This window comes from Salmo trutta, chromosome 2, assembly GCF_901001165.1.
Source record: "Salmo trutta chromosome 2, fSalTru1.1, whole genome shotgun sequence".
Classification (NCBI taxonomy): Eukaryota; Metazoa; Chordata; class Actinopteri; order Salmoniformes; family Salmonidae; genus Salmo; species Salmo trutta.
This window is the reverse complement of record NC_042958.1, coordinates 25,065,450-25,086,401: the sequence shown is the minus strand read 5'-3', so window position 1 is coordinate 25,086,401 and position 20,952 is coordinate 25,065,450. Positions and strand designations below refer to the sequence as shown.

The 20,952-nt window shown below is 43.2% G+C and overlaps 1 protein-coding gene across 3 annotated transcripts in view; it reads right to left on the bottom strand.

Annotated features, from left to right (window-relative positions):
• Window positions 1-20,952, bottom strand: part of LOC115153707 (partitioning defective 3 homolog) — a 555,114-nt gene that overhangs the window by 160,163 nt on the left and 373,999 nt on the right. For all 3 annotated transcript variants that reach the window (XM_029699308.1, XM_029699315.1, XM_029699317.1), the window contains 2 exons: window positions 15,937-16,185; window positions 10,520-10,754 (listed from right to left, as the gene is read on the bottom strand). In XM_029699308.1, coding sequence (XP_029555168.1) covers window positions 10,520-10,754; window positions 15,937-16,185 — 484 coding nt within the window. The remainder of the gene's footprint in view (window positions 1-10,519; window positions 10,755-15,936; window positions 16,186-20,952) is intronic.

Sequence of the window (20,952 nt, the reverse complement as noted above, 5' to 3'; positions counted from 1 at the left end):
CCCTTGTCTCTCCATCTCTGTCTCTCTTCCTCTTTCTCTCTCTCTGCATGCCCTTGTCTCTCCATCTCTGTCTCTCTTTCTCTCTCTCTCTCTGCATGTTCTTGTCTCTCCATCTCTGTCTCTCTTCCTCTTTCTCTCTCTCTGCATGTCCTTGTCTCTCCATCTCTGTCTCTCTTCCTCTTTCTCTCTCTCTGCATGTCCTTGTCTCTCCATCTCTGTCTCTCTTCCTCTTTCTCTCTCTCTGCATGTCCTTGTCACTCCATCTCTGTCTCTCTTCCACTTTCTCTCTCTCTGCATGCCCTTGTCTCTCCATCTCTGTCTCTCTTCCTCTTTCTCTCTCTCTGCATGTCCTTGTCACTCCATCTCTTCCTCCATTTCTCTCTCTCTCTCTGCATGTCATCGCCTCTCCATCTCTTTCTGTCAATGTGTCAAGACTGAGACTGGCTCTCCTATCAGAATGGCACAAGGCCAGTTGACCTGAATGTTGGATAAAGTGACCAGCCTGATCACCATCAGGACAATAAGACGGCAATGTTTTACAAGTGTGAACAATAAACACTTTAATGGGCAGAAATGACCTGTTAAGATGACTGGATATTGCCAACACGTTCTCCCTGTGTGAGTGTGAATGCTTGTGATTGCATGTCCTTCAAAACCACACTGCCTCATTCCCTCTCAAAAAACACATCTCTCGCGGCACATTCGGATTGTAAATCATGGATTTATGAATGAGTATAGACTATTTATTTATGTTATAATAAGTGGGTTTAATCACGAGTGTCAGAGACGCTGATTTGGAACGTTCCTCTCTCTCTCTCACACACACACACACACACACACACACACACACACACACACACACACACACACACACACACACACACACACACACACACACACACACACACACACACACACACACACACACACACACACACACACACACATAACCCACACACAAACACTCCCACAGGCATCCCCCCATCATTGTGATTTATGAGCAACATTAAAGACAATCATGTTGGGCTGTTCCTTGTCCTTTGTAATGCGGCCGGGCCTCTGTGTGAAATATAGCACGTTGAATGCTGAGCGCTAGCTCCTTTTTCATTCATATACACTTCACTATGTTAGCTGGGAGAACACACACAAACACACACAGACACAAACACTGGAGGTAAACAGCTAGACTGCTGCTTCACATGCTAATTGCTCCAGCTGTGATTTAAGGCACTACATACACACATCTACGCCACATCACCCAGGCACCATGTCTAGCCCCTCGGGTGTGTCTGAGTTAGGCTTACAGTTCACATACACAACACTCTACAATAGATGGAACTAACAGAGAAGCTTCTAGTAGACTTTATCTGGACACAACTTTGGTCAGTCCTGTCATGTCTTTGCATACTTTAATCTGTCCAAGCATATGAAAGAGAGGAGAAGCAGGTCATCTAGCTCACTGTCATTTCTTTGAAACACACACATACAGGACTAGAATATGCATTGTATGTGAAGCATCATGGGAGTAGACACCTGAATCATTGATCCGTGACATACATCCTCGCAGAATTCCGAGGGAGACGAGAGAGGTTGAATCCCCCAAGGGCAGGAGAAGGAGAGGTGTGAGGTGTGAGATGAGAGAGGAGGGGGGGTAGAAGATAATTGGAGAGCGAGAGAGACAGCAAGAGAGGTGGAGTAGAGAGAGACAAGGAGGCAAACAGAGGGAGATGGAAATGAAAATGATCCAAGGACAAGGCTCTGCCAGTGTCCGTGTGCAGGGGATCAGAACCCAGAGCGAGCTGACAGGGCTGGGGAGAGATCTACAGGGATCAGTTGCTAAGAGAGATCAGCTCCTGGAGGAATCAGCTCGGAGAGATCAGTGATGGGGAGGCATCAGCCACTGGGGCCAGGCCCCTGTAGTGTTCACGCTCCAACCTCTCAGACATCAGTATCTGTAGCCCCCCCCCCAAAAAAAAATACAGAGTGCAGATATTCTGCCATCATCTCTCCTCTCTCTCAGATCTACAGCTGAGAGGATCAGCTTTTAAAAACAACATCTCTGTCCTCACTCTCTCAAACGAGAAAAATCTGCACAGGCTACAAACATCTTCTCTCTCTCTCCCCCCATCATGTGCCAGAGAAGACCCAATTAAGCATCGCTCATGACAAATCCCCAGCAAGTCATGAAAGGAGGTATATATTTCTCTGTCACCCTCACATAAACTCACCAAAAGGAAAAACAGATCAGAGCGAGATGAGGGAAGAGAAGAGAAAATATTTCACCTAACACACAGAACCACATGTCTAGAGCTGAGGGAACAGAAGTATGGTCCTGGCTTTTAATTGGTTGGCTTTGAAAAGGAATTCAGTAGCATAATTCAACAATTTTCCTCTCGTCGTTTTTGTGGAATGGAATGAGCATGTGCACATCAGCGGACAGGGCACACACACAAACACGCACACCTCACTTCAGCGGACAGGGCACACACACAAACACGCACACTTCACTTCAGCGGACAGGGCACACACACAAACACGCACACTTCACTTCAGCGGACAGGGCACACACACAAACACGCACACTTCACTTCAGCGGACAGGGCACACACACAAACACGCACACTTCACTTCAGCGGACAGGGCACACACTGGATATGAAAGGTCAATTTCTATTTGATTACATGGTAAGTTCAGCACATGGGTGAGCAGACTAGTAATGAGTATTATTATATGATCATTTACATACTGTATCACAAGAGAGGAGAAAAATAAGAAAAAAGGTTTCCCCCTTTGCATTTCTAACAGCTGCATTACTGCAGTGCACACCATGCTCTGCATTTAAACCCAACTCATTTACATATACAGTACATTGTACAGTAAATTCTATAGAGAACCTTTGTTTTGTAACTTGGATGTTAAATATTCCTTCCATTCTACAAAATTAATCATTTTTTCCCACTTGAGCTTTTTGATAAAACAAAATGGGATCACAATGTTCTCAGATCTTCCTATGTTGTTTGTGTTCTCATGACTTCAATTTCCATCCCTTTGAGAATCAACGTACAGTCTAGTTAGCATACTTCTGCTCTGATTGATCAAAGGAATCACTTCTAGTACAGAAATACCAACACAGTGGTAATCAAAGTTGGAAAACAAAAACCAAAAGAAGATGACAAAAGTTAGCGGATGCAGAGTGCAATTAAAAAGAGTGAAGCATGTCTAGTGTTGATTATGGCCTAAACTCATCGTCATCAGACAGAGCAGCTAAGAGAAGAGACTAATGTCTAATCCACATGACAGGGCGGACGCTTACTGTACTGGGAATTTTCTTTACACATTGTCCCTTCCAGCACGGTGGTGAATGTGTAACCAGGGCAGCCCAGAACAGCTAGACTTGGCTCGGTTCGTCCCTATAGTGTGGATCCAACATATACAGTATGAGCTAATAAGAGTGTGTGAGGAGAGTCTTGGGTTCCCAGGGACTGTTCCATTAGAGGGCAAGGATGGCCGTGGAGGAAGCTGCTACATTTAATTAGGTCCTTAACAAGCCACTTTATGAATTCAGTCATGTTTGGAGCCCTCTCTCTGAGATGCTGCTGTGTGAAAGACACCGGTGGATCCCATTTCACTCCAACAAGATTTCAGATTCAATTAGTTCCATGCTCTCCCTACTCCTTTTACAACTTCTAGTACACACACATCTCGTGTGATCATTCCAAACCAAATTATTCCTTGGCCCTCTGATGGAAATACACTGATGTCAGATTACATTTGCATTGAGTGGTCAGAGGAAAGAAGAGCTGGACATGTCCCCCTGGTCTCTAAGCCGCCAACACACACACACATACATACACCCCCCCTTTTAGTGTCTGATATTATGGCTTCAGTCTTTGACCTCTCTCTTCGCCCTCCCCTCTCTCCTTAATCCAATGCTGGATGCTTTCTAAAAGCATGTCCCCAAATCGTCAATAAGACCTTTCCTGTGACACGCAATCACACGCGTTCAGACGAATGCACATACACACACAAATCTGTGCTTAGCCTAACCACCCAGAATATGTTTTGTTTTGTTTCATTGTGACAGTGGTTGGTAATCTGCCGGGGTGGTGAATTGTGTTCATTGTCCCGCCCCCACTGCTGTGTCTCTGCTCTGTGATTGGCAGGGGGATAACAGGATGTCACACACAGAGGACATATTTGGTCCTTTTTCAAGGTTTTCAAGGTTTGACTTCAGCCCAAAATGACCCCCTTTAAAGCTCAAGGATCAATCGGCTTTGAAGAGGGAGGGAAATATTCTCAAATATGTTTTTGACAGGGTGAAAACGGGATCCTCTTCTTAAGGACAATACCCACTATGAGATGAGATTTCTCTTCGTGGTGGATCCCAGTGAGAGGAAAAGTGGAAGGCTGTTGCTGTTACATCAATAAACCCAATGCAAATTTGGCATGTCTTTAATTCTCCGTTTATATACTGAAATACTCATTCACAATAACACGTCTGGTACGTCAAGTCAAACACATATTAGTAGGAAATATATCATACAAATATGTTGTACTCAACAGCCATTTGTGATGTTACAGTATGTTGGTGCTAAGTTGAGTCCTTTTTCTCTTCCTCTAACATAAGCTGGTGGTTATTCTTCTAAATGGGTTGTAGCTTGATCCTGACTGAACTATGGTAGGTTTAATACCTTGGCCAATCTTTTATGGGACATTATGATAAGTGAGGCATGACATGAACCACAATTATTTCTCTGAGATGAGATTCTGCAGCTGTCAGTGCCTGCTTATGGGAACGCCTAATTGCTATTGATGGGTAAACTGTGTGTGTAATAATACAGGTAGAGTTAGGCACACCTCAGAGCAGCTGTCTAGGCCCCTTACTTTTTACATTTTTATTAATTACCTGCCACGGGCACTGAGTAAGTCTGTGTGTCTATGTATGCTGATGACTCAACATTATACACGTCAACTACAACACTAAACAAAGAGCTGTAGCCAGTTTTAGAATGGGTGTAATCTAGTCCTAAATATTTCAAAAACTAAAAGCATCGTGTTTTGGACAAATCATTCACTAAACCCTAATCCTCAACTAAATCTTGTGATGAATAATGTGGAAATTGAACAAGTTGAGGAGACTAAACTGCTTGGAGTAACACTGGATTGTAAACTGTCATGGTCAAAACATATTGATGCAATGGTAGCTAAGATGGGGAGATGTCGGTCCGTAATAAAGTGCCACTCTGCTTTCGTTACATCTCTATCAACAAAACAAGTCCTACAGGCCCTAGTTTTATCCCACCTGGACTACTGCCAAACCATATGGTCAAGTGTCACAAAGAGGGACAAAGGCAAATTACCGTTGGCCAAGAACAAAGTAGCACGGCTGGCCCTTAAATGTACACGGAAAGCTAACATCAATAACATGCATGTCAATCTCTCCTGGCTCAAAGTAGAGGAGAGTGCATGTCTTTGTGAGAGGTATTGACATGTTGAAAGCCCCGAGATGTCTGTTCAAAAGACTAGCACACAGCTCGGACACCCATGCATACACCACAAGACATTCCACCAGGGGTCTCTTCACAGTTCCCAAGTCAAGAACAGACTCTGGAAAATGCACAGTACTACATAGAGACATGACTAAATGGAACTCTATTCCACATCAGGTAACTCAAGCAAGCAGTAGAAACTGATAAAAAACAGATAAAACTACACCTTATGGAACAACACGGCTTGTGAAGAGACACAAACACAGCCACACAGACGCGCAAACACGCACTCTACACACACGTACATTGTATTGTTGTTGTATTGTGGTATTATACATGATGTATTATACATTACGTATTGCAGAAATGTAGTGGTAGACTAGTGGTCTAATAATGTGTTGTACGTGTTGTTTTATTGCTTTGTTTCTTGGCAGAAACTAATGGGGATCCTTTATAAATAAAAAAATATACAAATATGCAAATGTGTGTCGATGTTACAATACTAATGACCAAACCGGCTTACCACAATCAGAAGTGACGACGCCCACGCAACCATATGGGGTCATGTGGAATGCATACATAACATAGTGCATACAACAGATCCCATAACATCACGCTACATCATGCCAAGGCACGCTAACTATTTAGCTACTCTCCTGCTGCCAACAACACCCTCCTATTATCTGCCTTTGTGGCACAGAATCTTACATCCACCATCCACCCTTCCCCCCACTCGCTACCTCCCTCCCTCCTACTTTTTCTTCCCTCTCCCCTCCTGCTCCTTTTTTTCCCTCCACCTCCTCCTCTTCCCCCTATTATGTGGCACCACAGTTCACTCCAGTGCACACCATTCCTGTCTCTCGCTCGGTCTGTCTTTCTCTCCCTCTCCGTCCGGCAGCTGCCTGCTCCTTTTACCACAACCCAGGATGCATTAGTTCAGCACCCATGAAAGGAGCGGGTCTTGAGCACGCAAGCCTGATGCACACACACACACACACACACACACACACACACACACACACACACACACACACACACACACACACACACACACACACACACACACCTACATACACACATACATACCCATGCTCAAGGGCCGATTCACATACAATACAGTAAACACTCCGCTACGCAGACACACACAAAGACAGCGAGATGGGAGATGAGAGGGAGATGGGCATTCGGAGAGGTCAGCCAATCAGAGGGAAGATAAACAACACCTCATTAAGGTTGTAAATGGAGCCGTTGTGCCATTCAAATCAGACAGGAATAGATACTAGTTGGCTGTATGGAGGCAGCATAGCGACATGCTAACAGGGTTAACAAGGCCCCGGGTGGGGCTGTGGAGGTCTAAACAACCCTGATAAGATCCGAAAGTAATGACATGCATCCCAAATGTCACTCTATTCCTATAGGGCTCTGGTCAAAAGCAGTGCACTACGGGGCGGCAGCGTAGCCTAGTGGCTTGCCTCGTTAAATAAAGGTAAAATAAAATATAGGGAATAGGGTGCCAATTGGGACGCATGCATGATCACAGTCATGCTATCTGGGAGTAGAGGACATGAGATGCACCATGGTTATTAGAATAATGGCTGGATGGATATATGTCCACTGGACATTGGGCTCGTCATATAGTACAACAACAGTGAAATGAAAATTCTATAGTCCTCCCTTAAGGGGATTTCTATCTCCTTCCATGACCATTTCTGCCCTTTTGATAGGAATAACCTATTAATTACTGCATCAAATATGCAGACATGATATCATGTGCTGCAGAAGATCATTTTACATTCAATAACAGAAGCTATTTTACTGTGAGGGTTCTTTTATTCCGGCTTAAGCAGTCAAATTTCTCTCCTCCTCTTCCCCTCTATCTCGCTCTTCTTTTCTCTACAATATCACACTACTCTCCACTGGCCCTGGCTTTAATGCACTACCAATCAGGCTGTCCATTAAGCGTGTGCACTGCATGTTCATCAGGCGCCACGTCCTTAGCTTTGCATGCAGATGAGCTCAAATTGCAGTGTATTGCAAACTCCTTCAAATCTCCTTAGGGGGAGTAGATGTGTGTGTGTGTGTGTGTGTGTGTGTGTGTGTGTGTGTGTGTGTGTGTGTGTGTGTGTGTTTATCTGTGTGTTTGTGAAAGGATTATGTATGTGTGTGTGTGTGTGTGTGTGTGTCTATGTCAGGGAGGCTTATTGGTTTGATGTGCTGAAGGCCTGTTCCATGCAAATTAGCACCCAGGGATAAGGGCTAAAGCCAATCAGGTTGCATGTGTGATCATCATGATGAAGTCTGGTCATGCCATTGGCTGATGATGATTCTAAGCTGTTTTGTGTGCAACAGGAATATTTCTCATGATGTGCTGGTGAACTGGATGGACATATTATCTCTCTCTGTGTATGAAACTCCTCAATTTTCAATGAGTGTCAGACCAAAACATAAAAAAAATAAACTGACATTACATCGAACATCTCTCTCACACTTTTTCTCTCTCTTTGAATATTTGTCAGCTCTCTCCCTCTCTCTCTCTCCGTCACCCTCTCTCTCACTTCATATTTGACTCTTCCCCTTTCTCTAGCTTGGCATTTTATTATTGTTCTATTTTTCAGGCTCCTTCATATGAACAGTTTAGCTCAGTGTCTTTCCATTGCCTTGCACCTGTCTCACCTTAAAGGGATAGGCATTGAAACCCTTTATCTACTTCTCCAGAGTCAGATGAACTCGTGGATATCATTTTTATGTTTCTGCATGCAGTTTGACGTAAACTGCGCTAGTGCAATTGCTAACTAGAGTTAGCCGGTGTCTGCTAGCCATTACTCTAATGGTAGTTAGAGATAGTTTTGTGAGCCAATGCTATCTTCCGTCATACTGGACACAGAGGTGTAAAAATGGTTTCCACAAGTTCATCTGACCCTGGGGAAGTAGATAAAAGGGCTCACTGCAAAATCCCAAAGTATCCCTTTAACTCAGTACAAAACACTCTCCAAGCCTGCTTTTTAACTGAGGGCAGGGAGGGAGTGAGCCAGCATCACACAGAAAGAGATAGAGGCTGCGTCCCAAACAGCACCCTATTCCCTACGGTGCACTACATTTGACCAGGGCACATAGGGCTCTGGTCAAAAGTGGAACAGTATAACAGGAATATGGTGCCATTTGGGACGCAGACAGAGATAGAGAGAGAAGTAAGTAGTGGTTTTTGGTGAGCTGTCTCTTTGCATATCCAATATAAGACAGAGGGTCAGAAGTCCCGGGAGTTAAATGCAGGGTGCAGGGGAGAGTGTCAGGGAGGGCTGCTGTGTGCCAACTACTAAGTGGCTGTGGTACTCAGAGATAATGTAGAAAGATGATGTGCCAGGGAAGGGCACGGCAAGGTCCAGGCGAATAGTCTGCACCTCTCTAGTGCCGCAGAAGATGCTGAAGAGGAACAACCTTTGCCAGCAGTGCCGATTGCGTCGTAACACAGGAAGAGATGAAAGCCACTGACTCACATTTCAACTTTCATTCACTAATCAAACTCAATTCAAAGTAAGACATAGTAAAGGCAGAGGTTTGTGTGTTTATTTGCATGTGCTTGTGTGCATGTTTACGTGCCTGTTTGTGTGTGTGCACTAGTGTGCTTGTGTGCATGTTTACGTGCCTGTTTGTGTGTGTGCACTAGTGTGCTTGTGTGCATGTTTACGTGCCTGTTTGTGTGTGTGCACTAGTGTGCTTGTGTGCATGTTTACGTGCCTGTTTGTGTGTGTGCACTAGTGTATCTATGTGTAATTCTAAAATAATCTCCCCCAGATAAGCAACCTTTCTGAATTCCTGAATCATGACCTCAAAACACTTGCAGTTTCATTGTTAATTATGGAGCTGTCCCCAGTGATACGCTAGTTAATCCCATTAAGATAATCCGCAGGAAAACAATTTATTGCATGATAACAGACGTGTGTGTGTGTGTGAGCACCCTTATTTATGTTGGACTCAAATGAGCATAAAATCCAAATAATTAATTGTGGTTTCTGTTTGATTAGCCTCACGGCAGTGGCGGTAGCTGCGCCCCTAACATTCACGCTTGGACCCCCTGCTCTCTGAATTAGCACTAAGCGTGTAGGATACACCCTCACCATCCCTCACCTGATGAGGGTTAGCTTACTGTACATGATAGGATCAGATTCACAATACCATACATTAGTGGTTAGTGCTGATCACATTGTAGTTTTAGCATTAGCAATTTGATCAAGCATCTCTGAGTAGGAGTGCTGATCTAGGATCAGGTCCTTACTGTTGGTGTAATCTTATTCATTGTGATCTAAAAGGCCAAACTGATCCTAAGTCAGCACTCCAACGCTGAGACGCTGATACATACAGCCCCAGGGCCTGCTGTACTGTTTCAGTGAGAAGCTCTATACACCTAATGCAGGAAGCATTTTATAGAAGTTAACCCCCTCTGGGGGACTGTTTACTGGTCACACAAAAAGAGCAATGGGTGACCAACAAGAGCAGAGTGATCTCTACCCATTTCACACCATTAGCCTGACACGTTGTAGGCCACAAACCAGGACTGCACAGCAGCAGATGACTCACAATGCAATGCCCCTGGGCATCTGAAATACATGCAAAGTGATTCTAATGAAATCAAGTTCATAATCTTCACAAGCTTTTTATCCTTTGTTCTAATAAGACCCAATCACATATTCCCATTAGTACTCAGGCTGGGTACAGTGCATTCTCCACTGGTTTAACAAACAGAGAATGTGTTTCGGTGGGTATGATACTGCACATAATGAATAAAACATCCTTTCCTTATTAAAAAAAAACACTTGAGATGTGCCAGAGGCCTGGCTGCCTGGACATTAACCCCAGCAGAGTTTAAGGTGAGGTTCACCCCCATTAGTTCCAATACCAATCACAGAGAGAACGCACTCTGTGTTCTGATTCCAGAATGCTCCGGAATGCTCTAGTCATGCTCCAGAATGTTTTACTGAATACATTAACAGAAGAAGAGTTTTGATTGGGTCTGGAGGGTAAAGGGTCCTTACCTGAACATATCTCCCAGGCCCTTCAGCAGCAACCCTTTCTTGGCTTTGTTTTTTTCTTTCTCTTTATCTCTCTCAGGCTTCTTCTTGTCCCTCACGCTCTTCACCCTCTTTTTATCGCCGTTGCCATTCACCTGCCTCTCCATGGTTACAGAGTTGCCGGGTGGCAGGGTCAGGTCGGTGGCCGTAGATATGGAATCCCGGCCTGACCGAGAACTCCCCTCGGTGTCCTCCTCCACTGAGAGATGGAAAAAGGGAGGGAGAGAGATTGTTTTTGTTTGGGTCTAACATACTGAAAAATATAAATGCAACATGATTTTACTGAGTTACAGTTCATATAACGAAAACAGTCAATTGAAATAAATTAAATAGGCACTGCTTTGCTTTATCTTGGCCAGGTCACAGTTGTAAATGAGAACTTGTTCTCAACTGGCCTACCCGGTTAAATAAAGGTGAAGAAAAAAAAAATCCTCTCAGGCTCTGTCAGGTTGGATGGGGAGCATTGCTGCACAGCTATTTTCAGGTCTCTCCAGAGATGTTCGATCAGGTTCAAGTCCGGGCTGGGCCACTCAAGGACATTCAGAGACTTGTCCCGAAGCCCTCCTGCATTGTCTTGGCTGTGCTTAGGGTCGTTGTCCTGTTGAAAGGTGAACCTTCGCCCCAGTCTGAGGTCCTGAGTGCTCTGGAGCAGGTTTTCATCAAATATCCCTCTGTACTTTGCTCCATTCATCTTTGCCTTGATCCTGACTAGTCTCCCAGTCCCTGCCGCTGAAAAACATCACCACAGCATGATGCTGCCACCATCATGCTTCACCGTAGGGATGGTGCCAGGTTTCCTCCAGACGGGACGCTTGGCATTCAGTCGAAGAGTTCAATCTTGGTTTCATCAGACCAGAGAATCTTGATTCTCAGGGTCTGAGAGTCTTTAGATGCCTTTTGGCAAAACTCCAAGCGGGCTGTCATGTGCCTTTTACTGAGGAGTGGCTTCCGTCTGGACACTCTACCATAAAGGCCTGATTGGTGGGGTGCTGCAGAGATGATTGTTCTTCTGGAAAGTTCTCTCCATCTCCACAGAGGAACTCTGGAGCTCTGTCAGAGTGACCATCAGGTTCTTAGTCACCTCCCTGACCAAGGCCCTTCTCCCCCAATTGCTCAGTTTGGCCGGGCGGCCAGTTCTAGGAAGAATCTTGGTAGTTCGAAACTTCTTCCATTTAAGAATGATGGAGGCCACTGTGTTCTTGGGGACCTTCAATGCTGCAGACATTTTTAGTACTCTTCCCCAGATCTGTGCCTCGACACAATCCTGTCTCAGAGCTCTACGGACAATTCATTCGACCTCATGGCTTGTTTTTTGCTCTGACATGCACTGTCAACTGCGGGACCTCATATAGACATTTGTGTGCCTTTCCAAATAATGTCCAATCAATTGAATTTACCGCTGGTGGACTCCAATCAAGTTGTAAAAACATCTCAAGGATGATCAATGGAAACAGGATGCACCTGAGCTCAATTTCAAGTCTCATAGTAAATGGTCTGAATACTTATGTAAATAAGGTATTTCTGTTTTAAATGTTTTCTAAATTTGCACAAAAAAACCCAACTGTTTCCACGTTGTTATTTTAGAATAGTTTTTTTTAGAAGAAGGCTGTATCGTAACAAAATGTGGAAAAAGTCAAGGGACCTGAATACTTTCCGAATGCACTGTACATGCATTATATATATATGTAGCTAGATTGTCATTATCTCTGTTTTCGCTACTATGTCTCAAATTTCCATCATCCAAGAAAACCTCCATATTGAAATGAACCCTCTTCAGTGAAACTGAGTTGATTATACTCAAGGTTTCCACTACACTGCAGCGTGTCTGTAATTAATCTGTCACTAATTTACATTTAAATAATCTCTGAGAAGGCCTATGGGGATCTTAATTGCAAATAGCCTGGGTTCTCCTCCAATGGGCTGCATGCCTACGGTGGTATATGCGTCACAATGAGGCGTGAGGTAGATGGCCCTGGGATTAAGCTTTATTAATGTCTCGCACATTACTGCCTGATTGGCTGGCTTTGACAGGGAAAAAAAGAAAGGTTCTTATCAGGAAAATAAAAAAGGTAAGTCCTTGATGGATTTTTAGCATAGCTAGATGAGATGAGACTGACTCTGCTGTGGTGATTGAAAAGTATTGGGCGGCATCCCAAATGATTGCCTATTCCCTATGCAGTGCACTACGATTGACCAGGACCCACAGGGTGCCATTTGGAACACAACCTTGGTTCACATTTCAAAGGATGAAGCGCCAAGGACTTGTTTTCTTCTCGTTCCGTCGAGTTATCAGCGGTTGCTTTCTGCATCCATCTCAAAGGAAATTACTGAAATGAAATCTCACCATGAGGCGGTGTATGACAAGAATAGCATGCTGAATCCAGTGGTTTAAGCCCTATTCAATTATGCAAAAAAAAGATTCTTTTTTTTTGTTGCCTATCACCACTTTGGGATATGATAAGACTAACAGGGTCTGGACAGATATCAATTCTATCACTCATACTGAGGCGTGCTTATCATTTTGTTAAGTGCAAAGGCGGCATATCTCAGAACTGAGCTGCATCTTGGCCATTATGGCTAAGATTAGCAACAGCACTAATGTTAGATGCTCTTAATGACGCTGTCACCGATAACACACTAAAGATTGTAATCTTACTGGCCCTCCTGGGGGAATGTAAAACGCTGTGTGTGTGTGTGTGTGGTTTGTTTTTATCAAGCAGCCCACTAAAAGTCTGTTGCCCAAAAAAATGACAACGAGAGAAATCAACCGTGATGAAGGTCTAAATATGATAGAACACTTAATTTCACATTAGCCACACAAAGACTGACAGGAACGAGTCGAGGCAAAACAGCAAGAAAAATCTATGGTGTTGCAATCAAAAAGCCTCGGGAAAATAAAAGTTTAGGTACTTGGCAAGATTGCAGGAGGGAGTCCACAGAAAAGTGAACTGAATAGGGGCAATTAAAACGATCTGTGTGCCCGCCGCAGACAGCAAATGTTTTGACACTACAATCAAAGTATATCATTAAATCTCTCCATTTCAATAGAGAAAAGGGAGATTCATCTCAGTGTGTGTGTGAATGAGCGTTCTGACTGAAATGTAAAATTGCTAGGCTCATTTCAACATACAATATAGGGGGATTTTAATTCAGAATCTCTGTTTAGAAACATTAAACCCCTGATAACATATATAAGGGAATGCAGTTGCTCGGTAGGATATCTTGTGGGGACACATTTGCAGAAGGCGACGCCACGTTCTCATTTTATGTGAATAAAAGTATTGGTTGTAGGAAAAGTGAAAGGCTTATCTGTCAATGTTGACTATTAAACCCTGTGATGATATAATATCATATAAAATCTGAGTTATTTGAATTTCATGGGAGAAGAGAAAATATTCCTCGGCAGAGGAAAGGAAGGAGGAAATCGTAGAGCTTGTCCCATTTTTTTTCTTAGGCAAGATAAGACAGCATTTAGTGGTTTGCAGACAGAGCTTATGAGAACAAAGAGATGCAAATAATTCCATGCAAATTATTCCCCTCTTTTTCAAATTTCCCCAGGTTGCTTTAATGGAATCCTTCATGGAGAATTAATGAAAAATATATCTGGTGATTACTGTGGTGGCGTTGCAGGGTATTACCTGTTCAGGAACATAACACATCCCTGCCTCTATCTCCAATGCATGCCTTTGTGTCAAGAAACACCTGCCAACTGACGTGCTCAGTCAAAGGGAAGTGGGAGACTAGGTAATACTTTGAGAATGTAAGTTATTTCTGGTCTCAATTTTAGTCAATACATTTGGCCGTACAGTTAGAGTATGTAAAGAATCCAAAAATTCAGTTTCTACAGATTTACCTGTACCAATGTGTATGACACTAAGAAAGTAAAATCATAAATTAAAAGGAACCGTTAGAGAACATGACGACAAACTCTTCTATTGAATCCCAAAATAAAGAACGTATTCTGAATCTAGGCACAACATTGAAAAAAAACGTACATACATAAAAGCTTACAACACAAAACATCCAGGACCATAAGCCAAGATGAAAAAAAGCAGTACTCGTGTGTTCTGTTGGCAAAACAATGGAAGAGCTTTCCTTGTTCTGTTTGTAGTCTGCTTGGAATAAATGACAATGCAGTTTAAATGGCTGTGAGCCCTCAGGGAAGACATGGAGAAGCAGTCTCGAACAATTCACTTCTACACTAACCCTATGCATATTGATGGGAAACTGATGTAGAAGCTGATTGGATGCTTATTCCCTTCTGCATGCCTCTCACTAAGTAATGTATAAGAGAAAACTTACAGAACTTGAGTGAGGGGTGGATCCATAGAGATATTAGCAAATCAATGTTCTATATGTAATTATAAACTGGGTGGTTCGAGCCCTGAATGCTGATTGGCTGACAGCTGTGGTATATCAGACCGTATACCACGGGTATGACAAAACATTTATTTTTACTGCTCTAATTACGTTGGTAACCAGTTTATAACAGCAATAAGGCACCTCGGGTTTGTGGTATATGGCCAACATACCACGGCTAAGGGCTGTATCTAGGCACTCCGTGATGCGTCGTGTGTAAGAACAGCCCTTAGCCTTGGTATATTGACCATATACCACAAACCCCAAGGTGTCTTATTGCTATTATAAACTGGTTACCAACGTAAGCCCCCCCCCGGGCCTTATTGCTTAATTATATGGGTGGATCCTCCTTCTATATTCAAATTGTGTCATTTTGGAACTATCGGCCAGTTACTTTATTTAACACTGACCATGAACTACAGAAACTACATAGGTTTGCTTAATAGAACCAAGGTCTATAAACTACACATAAAATGAGTTATGCTTTATAAAACCGAGGTCTATAAACTACACATAAAATGAGTTATGCTTTATAAAACCGAGGTCTATAAACTACACATAAAATTAGTTATGCTTTATAAAACCGAGGTCTATAAACTACACATAAAATTAGTTATGCTTTATAAAACCGAGGTCTATAAACTATACATAAAATTAGTTATGCTTTATAAAACCAAGGTCTATAAACTACACATAAAATTAGTTATGCTTTATAAAACCGAGGTCTATAAACTATACATAAAATTAGTTATGCTTTATAAAACCGAGGTCTATAAACTAGACATAAAATTAGTTATGCTTTATAAAACCAAGGTCTATAAACTACACATAAAATGAGTTATGCTTTATAAAACCGAGGTCTATAAACTACACATAAAATGAGTTATGCTTTATAAAACCGAGGTCTATAAACTACACATAAAATGAGTTATGCTTTATAAAACCGAGGTCTATAAACTACACATAAAATGAGTTATGCTTTATAAAACCAAGGTCTTACAGTCTGAACACTTAACACTCACATGTCTCCATTCCCTTCAGGTCACACTCTTCCATAGCAGTAACGATTACTCCTGGCCTGTCGTATGATTTGTCGATGGCTGCCCGGAAGCTCTCGTTGCAGCCCCGCCCCCTGATGATCCGTGGGCGTGGCCTGTGGAGGTTAATTTCCCCGTTGAGTGTAACCTCGGCAACGGCAGTCTGGAGGCTCTCCAGGGAGCTGGACTTCTTCAAGCCCAGAGAGGGACCAATTGTTTCTCCTGTCGAAGAGCCTGAAGGAAGGAGAAGTGGTAACACTTGACTTAGAGTGGTGATATGTAGCATTCATAAAGCCTTTCTATGCATGACAAAGACTCGTAATGCCCTACATAAGTTTATATAGTCTTTATAGGACTTCTTAAGGCCCAGGGAGGGTCCTACTGCTTCTGCTGTCGAGGAGTCTGATAAAGGAGAAGTCCGAACACAGGTCTAAGAACAATTGAGTTTGACCGTGTCCTAAATGGCACCCTATTAATACCCTACGGCCTTGGTCAAAAGTGGTGCGCTATATAGGAAATAGACAAAGATTTTATGATGTATGATATTCATACCCTGAAAATGTGTCCTGAAACGTTATATTCTGCGCTGAACTCTGATTGCTATAAATCATTTAGGTTTTCCTAGTTTCCTAAGACCGAAAGAAAATGATATGATGTAAAACCCTCCACTTGGCGTGTAATTCACTATAAGAGAAGAGGGATGGGCTATAGTCTGTGGGAATTCATCTGGAAAATAAATGATGAATTGGAGTGTGTGAAACATTATGAGGGTATATCTATCTATCTTTGTAGGAGCAATACAAAGAGAAAACAGAGTAAACCCTTGTTCTCATTTCAACAATGTTTGACAAAGTTTCTCAGACTGTGTAATGTGCCTGAAATGTGTGCTTGTAAACTGACTACATTTTCAAAACACAGCGAGCTTCCAAATGTCTATATACTAAAGTGTGTACAGTACTGTAGGCAAGAGTGAGCAGCCATGGTTTACAGAACAGAAATTAGATTAACATAACATCACTCTGATCTAGAGCAGAACAGGGGAAAGATAGGGGTGGAAGTGAGGATAGGATGAGGATGGAATGCAGAGTTAGAGGGGAGGAGGGAGAACGCGTTAGAAGACGGGAGGATAATCAGAAGTATTGTAGACTAAACACAGCCCAAACACAGCCCATTCACTTCCTACTGCCGTGGCCTCCTCGATGTCACTACTCTGAACCTTCCATGCGTCTAATCCGTTTTTTAAAGCCCTTCGCAACGAGGCTTTTAAAGGACACAAACAGCCTCACTTCAAAACGAGAAGATTAAGGTTGTGCAGATGGGAGATAACGAATATGAACGCAGGGTCACACACCACACCATACCCAAAATGGGATTGCTCTAGTATAGAGAGAATACAAGCTATAGCCAGGTGGGCCTTTTACAACACAGAGATTTCCCAAACTGTTGCCAACACCAGCCACCTGTTAGATCTAGTAGAGATAAACGTGTATGGAATCTTTACAAACTCCTGTCAAGACATGTAGCCTACCTCACCCTCACCACACACACAACAAAGAAAGAGGAAGATGTGAGCGAAGTATGACATCACAGTGTACAGAACGAAATTACTGATGGCACAAAACAGGTGGCCCCGTGACAACTAATTTCATTGAAATATGCTTTATAATGGATCCCGTTCATGCAAAATGCATGTAATTAACATGCAAATAATGAATAAACAACCATAGCAGAAGACGGGCAGTCTGTTGTAAGTAACTCTAAAAGGGGATTGTATATATGGCACAATATGAAAACTTTCTTTTGTTTGCTGTTCTTGTCAGGTATAACCACCACTTGGAAGACTGTTGACATTAGCACTAGATTTACTGATAGGTATGCTTGCAAGACTCCAGATCTGTAGATGGATAGCAGTTTGAGTGTTGGACAGCAACTTATCCAACTCTGGAATAAACCTTTAGACAGCTATCATTCATTTTCCAATGGCTGCTGTGTGTTTGTTTAAGGTATGGAAGTGGAGCGAGACTGAGGGTATTGGTATTTAATTTTGTCAGGCGGCGTCAGTCAGTTCCCCGGAGCTCTGGCCTCACCAGATAGCCATGTTAAACAAGCAGACATCTTGATTTTCTGTCCCCATCCATTCACTTATTCTTCATTGTGCTGTATTAACCAATAACAACCACCTTCCAACAAAACAGAATAGATTTTAAATCTGCTTCTAACCAGCGTGTTAATAAGAAACTTTGAACGAGGAAACAGTTAATAGATAGTTGATAAACTTTTGATTGAATTAGTCCTGTCTGGGTTTTGACCACCGTTCAGTGGAAGCTGAGGACTCTCTAAGGACTGTGCATATGGGAATGAGGTCCACAGACCAGCATTGTCTGTTTAGACCCCTCAGGTCCAAAACATGTGCTGCCAGGTTCCATGCAGCTTCGCTTCATGTAAACACCCAGCCAGCCAGCTAGCCAGTCTCGTTTCGGTCTTCTGCCCCCCACGTTTCCTTCAGTCATCAATAACACCCCTGACTTGTTTTAAGGGCCCTAAACGGAGCGTGGCCTATTGCTGCTGAGCTCTCACAGTGGATCTGTGGATGAACAGACACGGAGCCAAACACAGATTAGGGATAAGAAAATAAACCCCCATCAGAGAAAGAAAACAATAAAGAATCTATTTCCTTCTCCCTCTTATGGAATGAATATTCCCTCTGAAAAGCATTTATAAGTCAGAGAGGAGTAGAGTGGTTGGTTGTGAAGTAATTACAGGTGATTTGAGTGGGGAGATCGGGAGAAGGAGAGGAAGTCTAAAGGACTCCAGGCGATATAGAAGGCAACATGCCAGCCCAGGACAGTAATCCATGTGTTGCCTGCTACTGTTATCATAATTTCACAAGCAGTAGCAGCTTCAGACGCCCGTCTTCTACTGTCTGAAAGCGCCAGGCTGCTAATCTCTACTTGATCCTTTAGCCAAGTAAACCTGCAGTGGCTACGTTCGTGATTAGCCGAGAACCGTGCCAAACGCTTCTATATCAAAGTGACATCACAATCTGCTTCTTACAGAAGTGAACGACTGTGGAAAAAGGAGTTCTGTTGATCAATGATGACTGACTTCTCAGCAGTGTAGGAATGCATCCCAAATGGAAACCTATTCCATATTTAGTGCACTATTTTGCTTTTCTACTAGAAGGTGATGCCAAAGAAAAATGTCCATCCTGGATGGACAATAAAGTTTTATTCTAGTCTACTTTTCCGATTGGCCCAGGTCAAAATTAGTACACTTCACAGCATATAAGGAATCGGATGCCATTTGGGAGGAATCCTTGACCATGTTTTTTTAGACTAGGGGAGGAAACTTAACCACGGGTGGTCTGGTCATCCAAGCCACTAACCTCTGACCTTACTGTGACAAGATGTGTGTCTCCTGTCTCTCAGCGCTGCTTGGATCCACTGGTCCATGGGTCACTACTCCCCCGTCTGGCTGTACCGAGATCAGTCGTTAGCTGTTACTGTATGTATAAACTGAGGCCTGTACACAGCTCTCCATAATAACCCTGTCACAGCTAATAAAGACTCCTGTTCCCAGCAGGCCCCAGAGGACCATGCTACCAACTACACAGATACACGGATGTGTCCCAAATGACACCTTATTCCCTATATAGTGCACTACTTTGGACCAGTACCAGTATGTTCACCAGAGGGCCACACTGCTAACCACTCAGATGCATGCTTAAAGGAAGAGCAATTGCATGATGCAACATCACCAGTAAGTGGATCCACATCTTCCAGCTGGCGGAGACAGTAAAAGAGAACTTTACAGTGTGTTTGAAATGTCAGCAGGGTTACAGGTACCCTTGTGAAGCACCACCGGGAACAGGACAGCCATTTAACTGCATTGTTCCTCAGGAAAGCAAAGGCACATCTCTGATTACTGACTTCATTTTATATGACAATGAAGGATATTTGCTCATCTTATTGTACCACCTGGGTGGAAGGGGAAATCATCTGGATTCATTTCTCAAAAGAACCACTTGTGTCAGATGAAGGACATGGGAGGACAGACGGACATCAAAAACATGAATAACAGGCAATTGCAGCCCCCGGTAAGGACGTGGCATAATTGTCCATATGCTGGAGGATGTGCCTTAATCAACATCCTCCAAATGCCATGTAAATGTGAGGCTTTGGAAGCTTATGCATAAATCCAGACAAACAGAATAGAGCACACACCGAAGCTGGGCGGGTGCATGTTTGCCACAATAGGATTGTGGGGGATAAACCCACGGACGGATACAACAGTTTATGGAAACACAAATGGCATCTGCCGCTCTCTCATCTGCCATTCTCCGAATTTGGGAATTATCACCCTTTCGTATTCTGAATCATGCTAGAGCGGTGTGTAGTGTTTCTGTCTGGGAATGGCACAGAGGCCTCTGATTGGTCCGTGCCTTTGCCTTTGTTTTCATCTGAATCTCTCAGAACCTCTCCAGGGACGTTTTGACTGACAGCTCTCAATATGCCAGGTCCTATCACACAACCAACCCACGCTGCCACGTCTTCTGCTCATTGGGGAAGAAATAATACATATTCCCTATCGCAAACCGACACAGGTATGACACTCACCGCACGTCGCACGTTCAGAGGAGAAATAGGGGGAAGCATAAAGATGCGACACACATACAAAAAAACTGCCAAAACGCACCAGCAAATATTAGTGACCAAGATGAATGTGCAATATATTCTTACAGTAATAAGGCGAAACCAAAGGCAACCAGGAGGACACTTAATTGGAGAAGAGTGATGATCATTAAGCGTTAAAGGGAGGTATTGCAAACTATATGAATAAATCACTAGTGATTATTACGGTAGTAGCTCCAGCAGCCCCATAGTATAATTACAATGGCTGCGTCCAAAATGGCACAATAATTCCCTATTTAGTGCACACATTTTGACCAAGCCCTATAGGGCTCTGGTCAAAAGGAGTGCATTATATAGGGAACATGGTGCC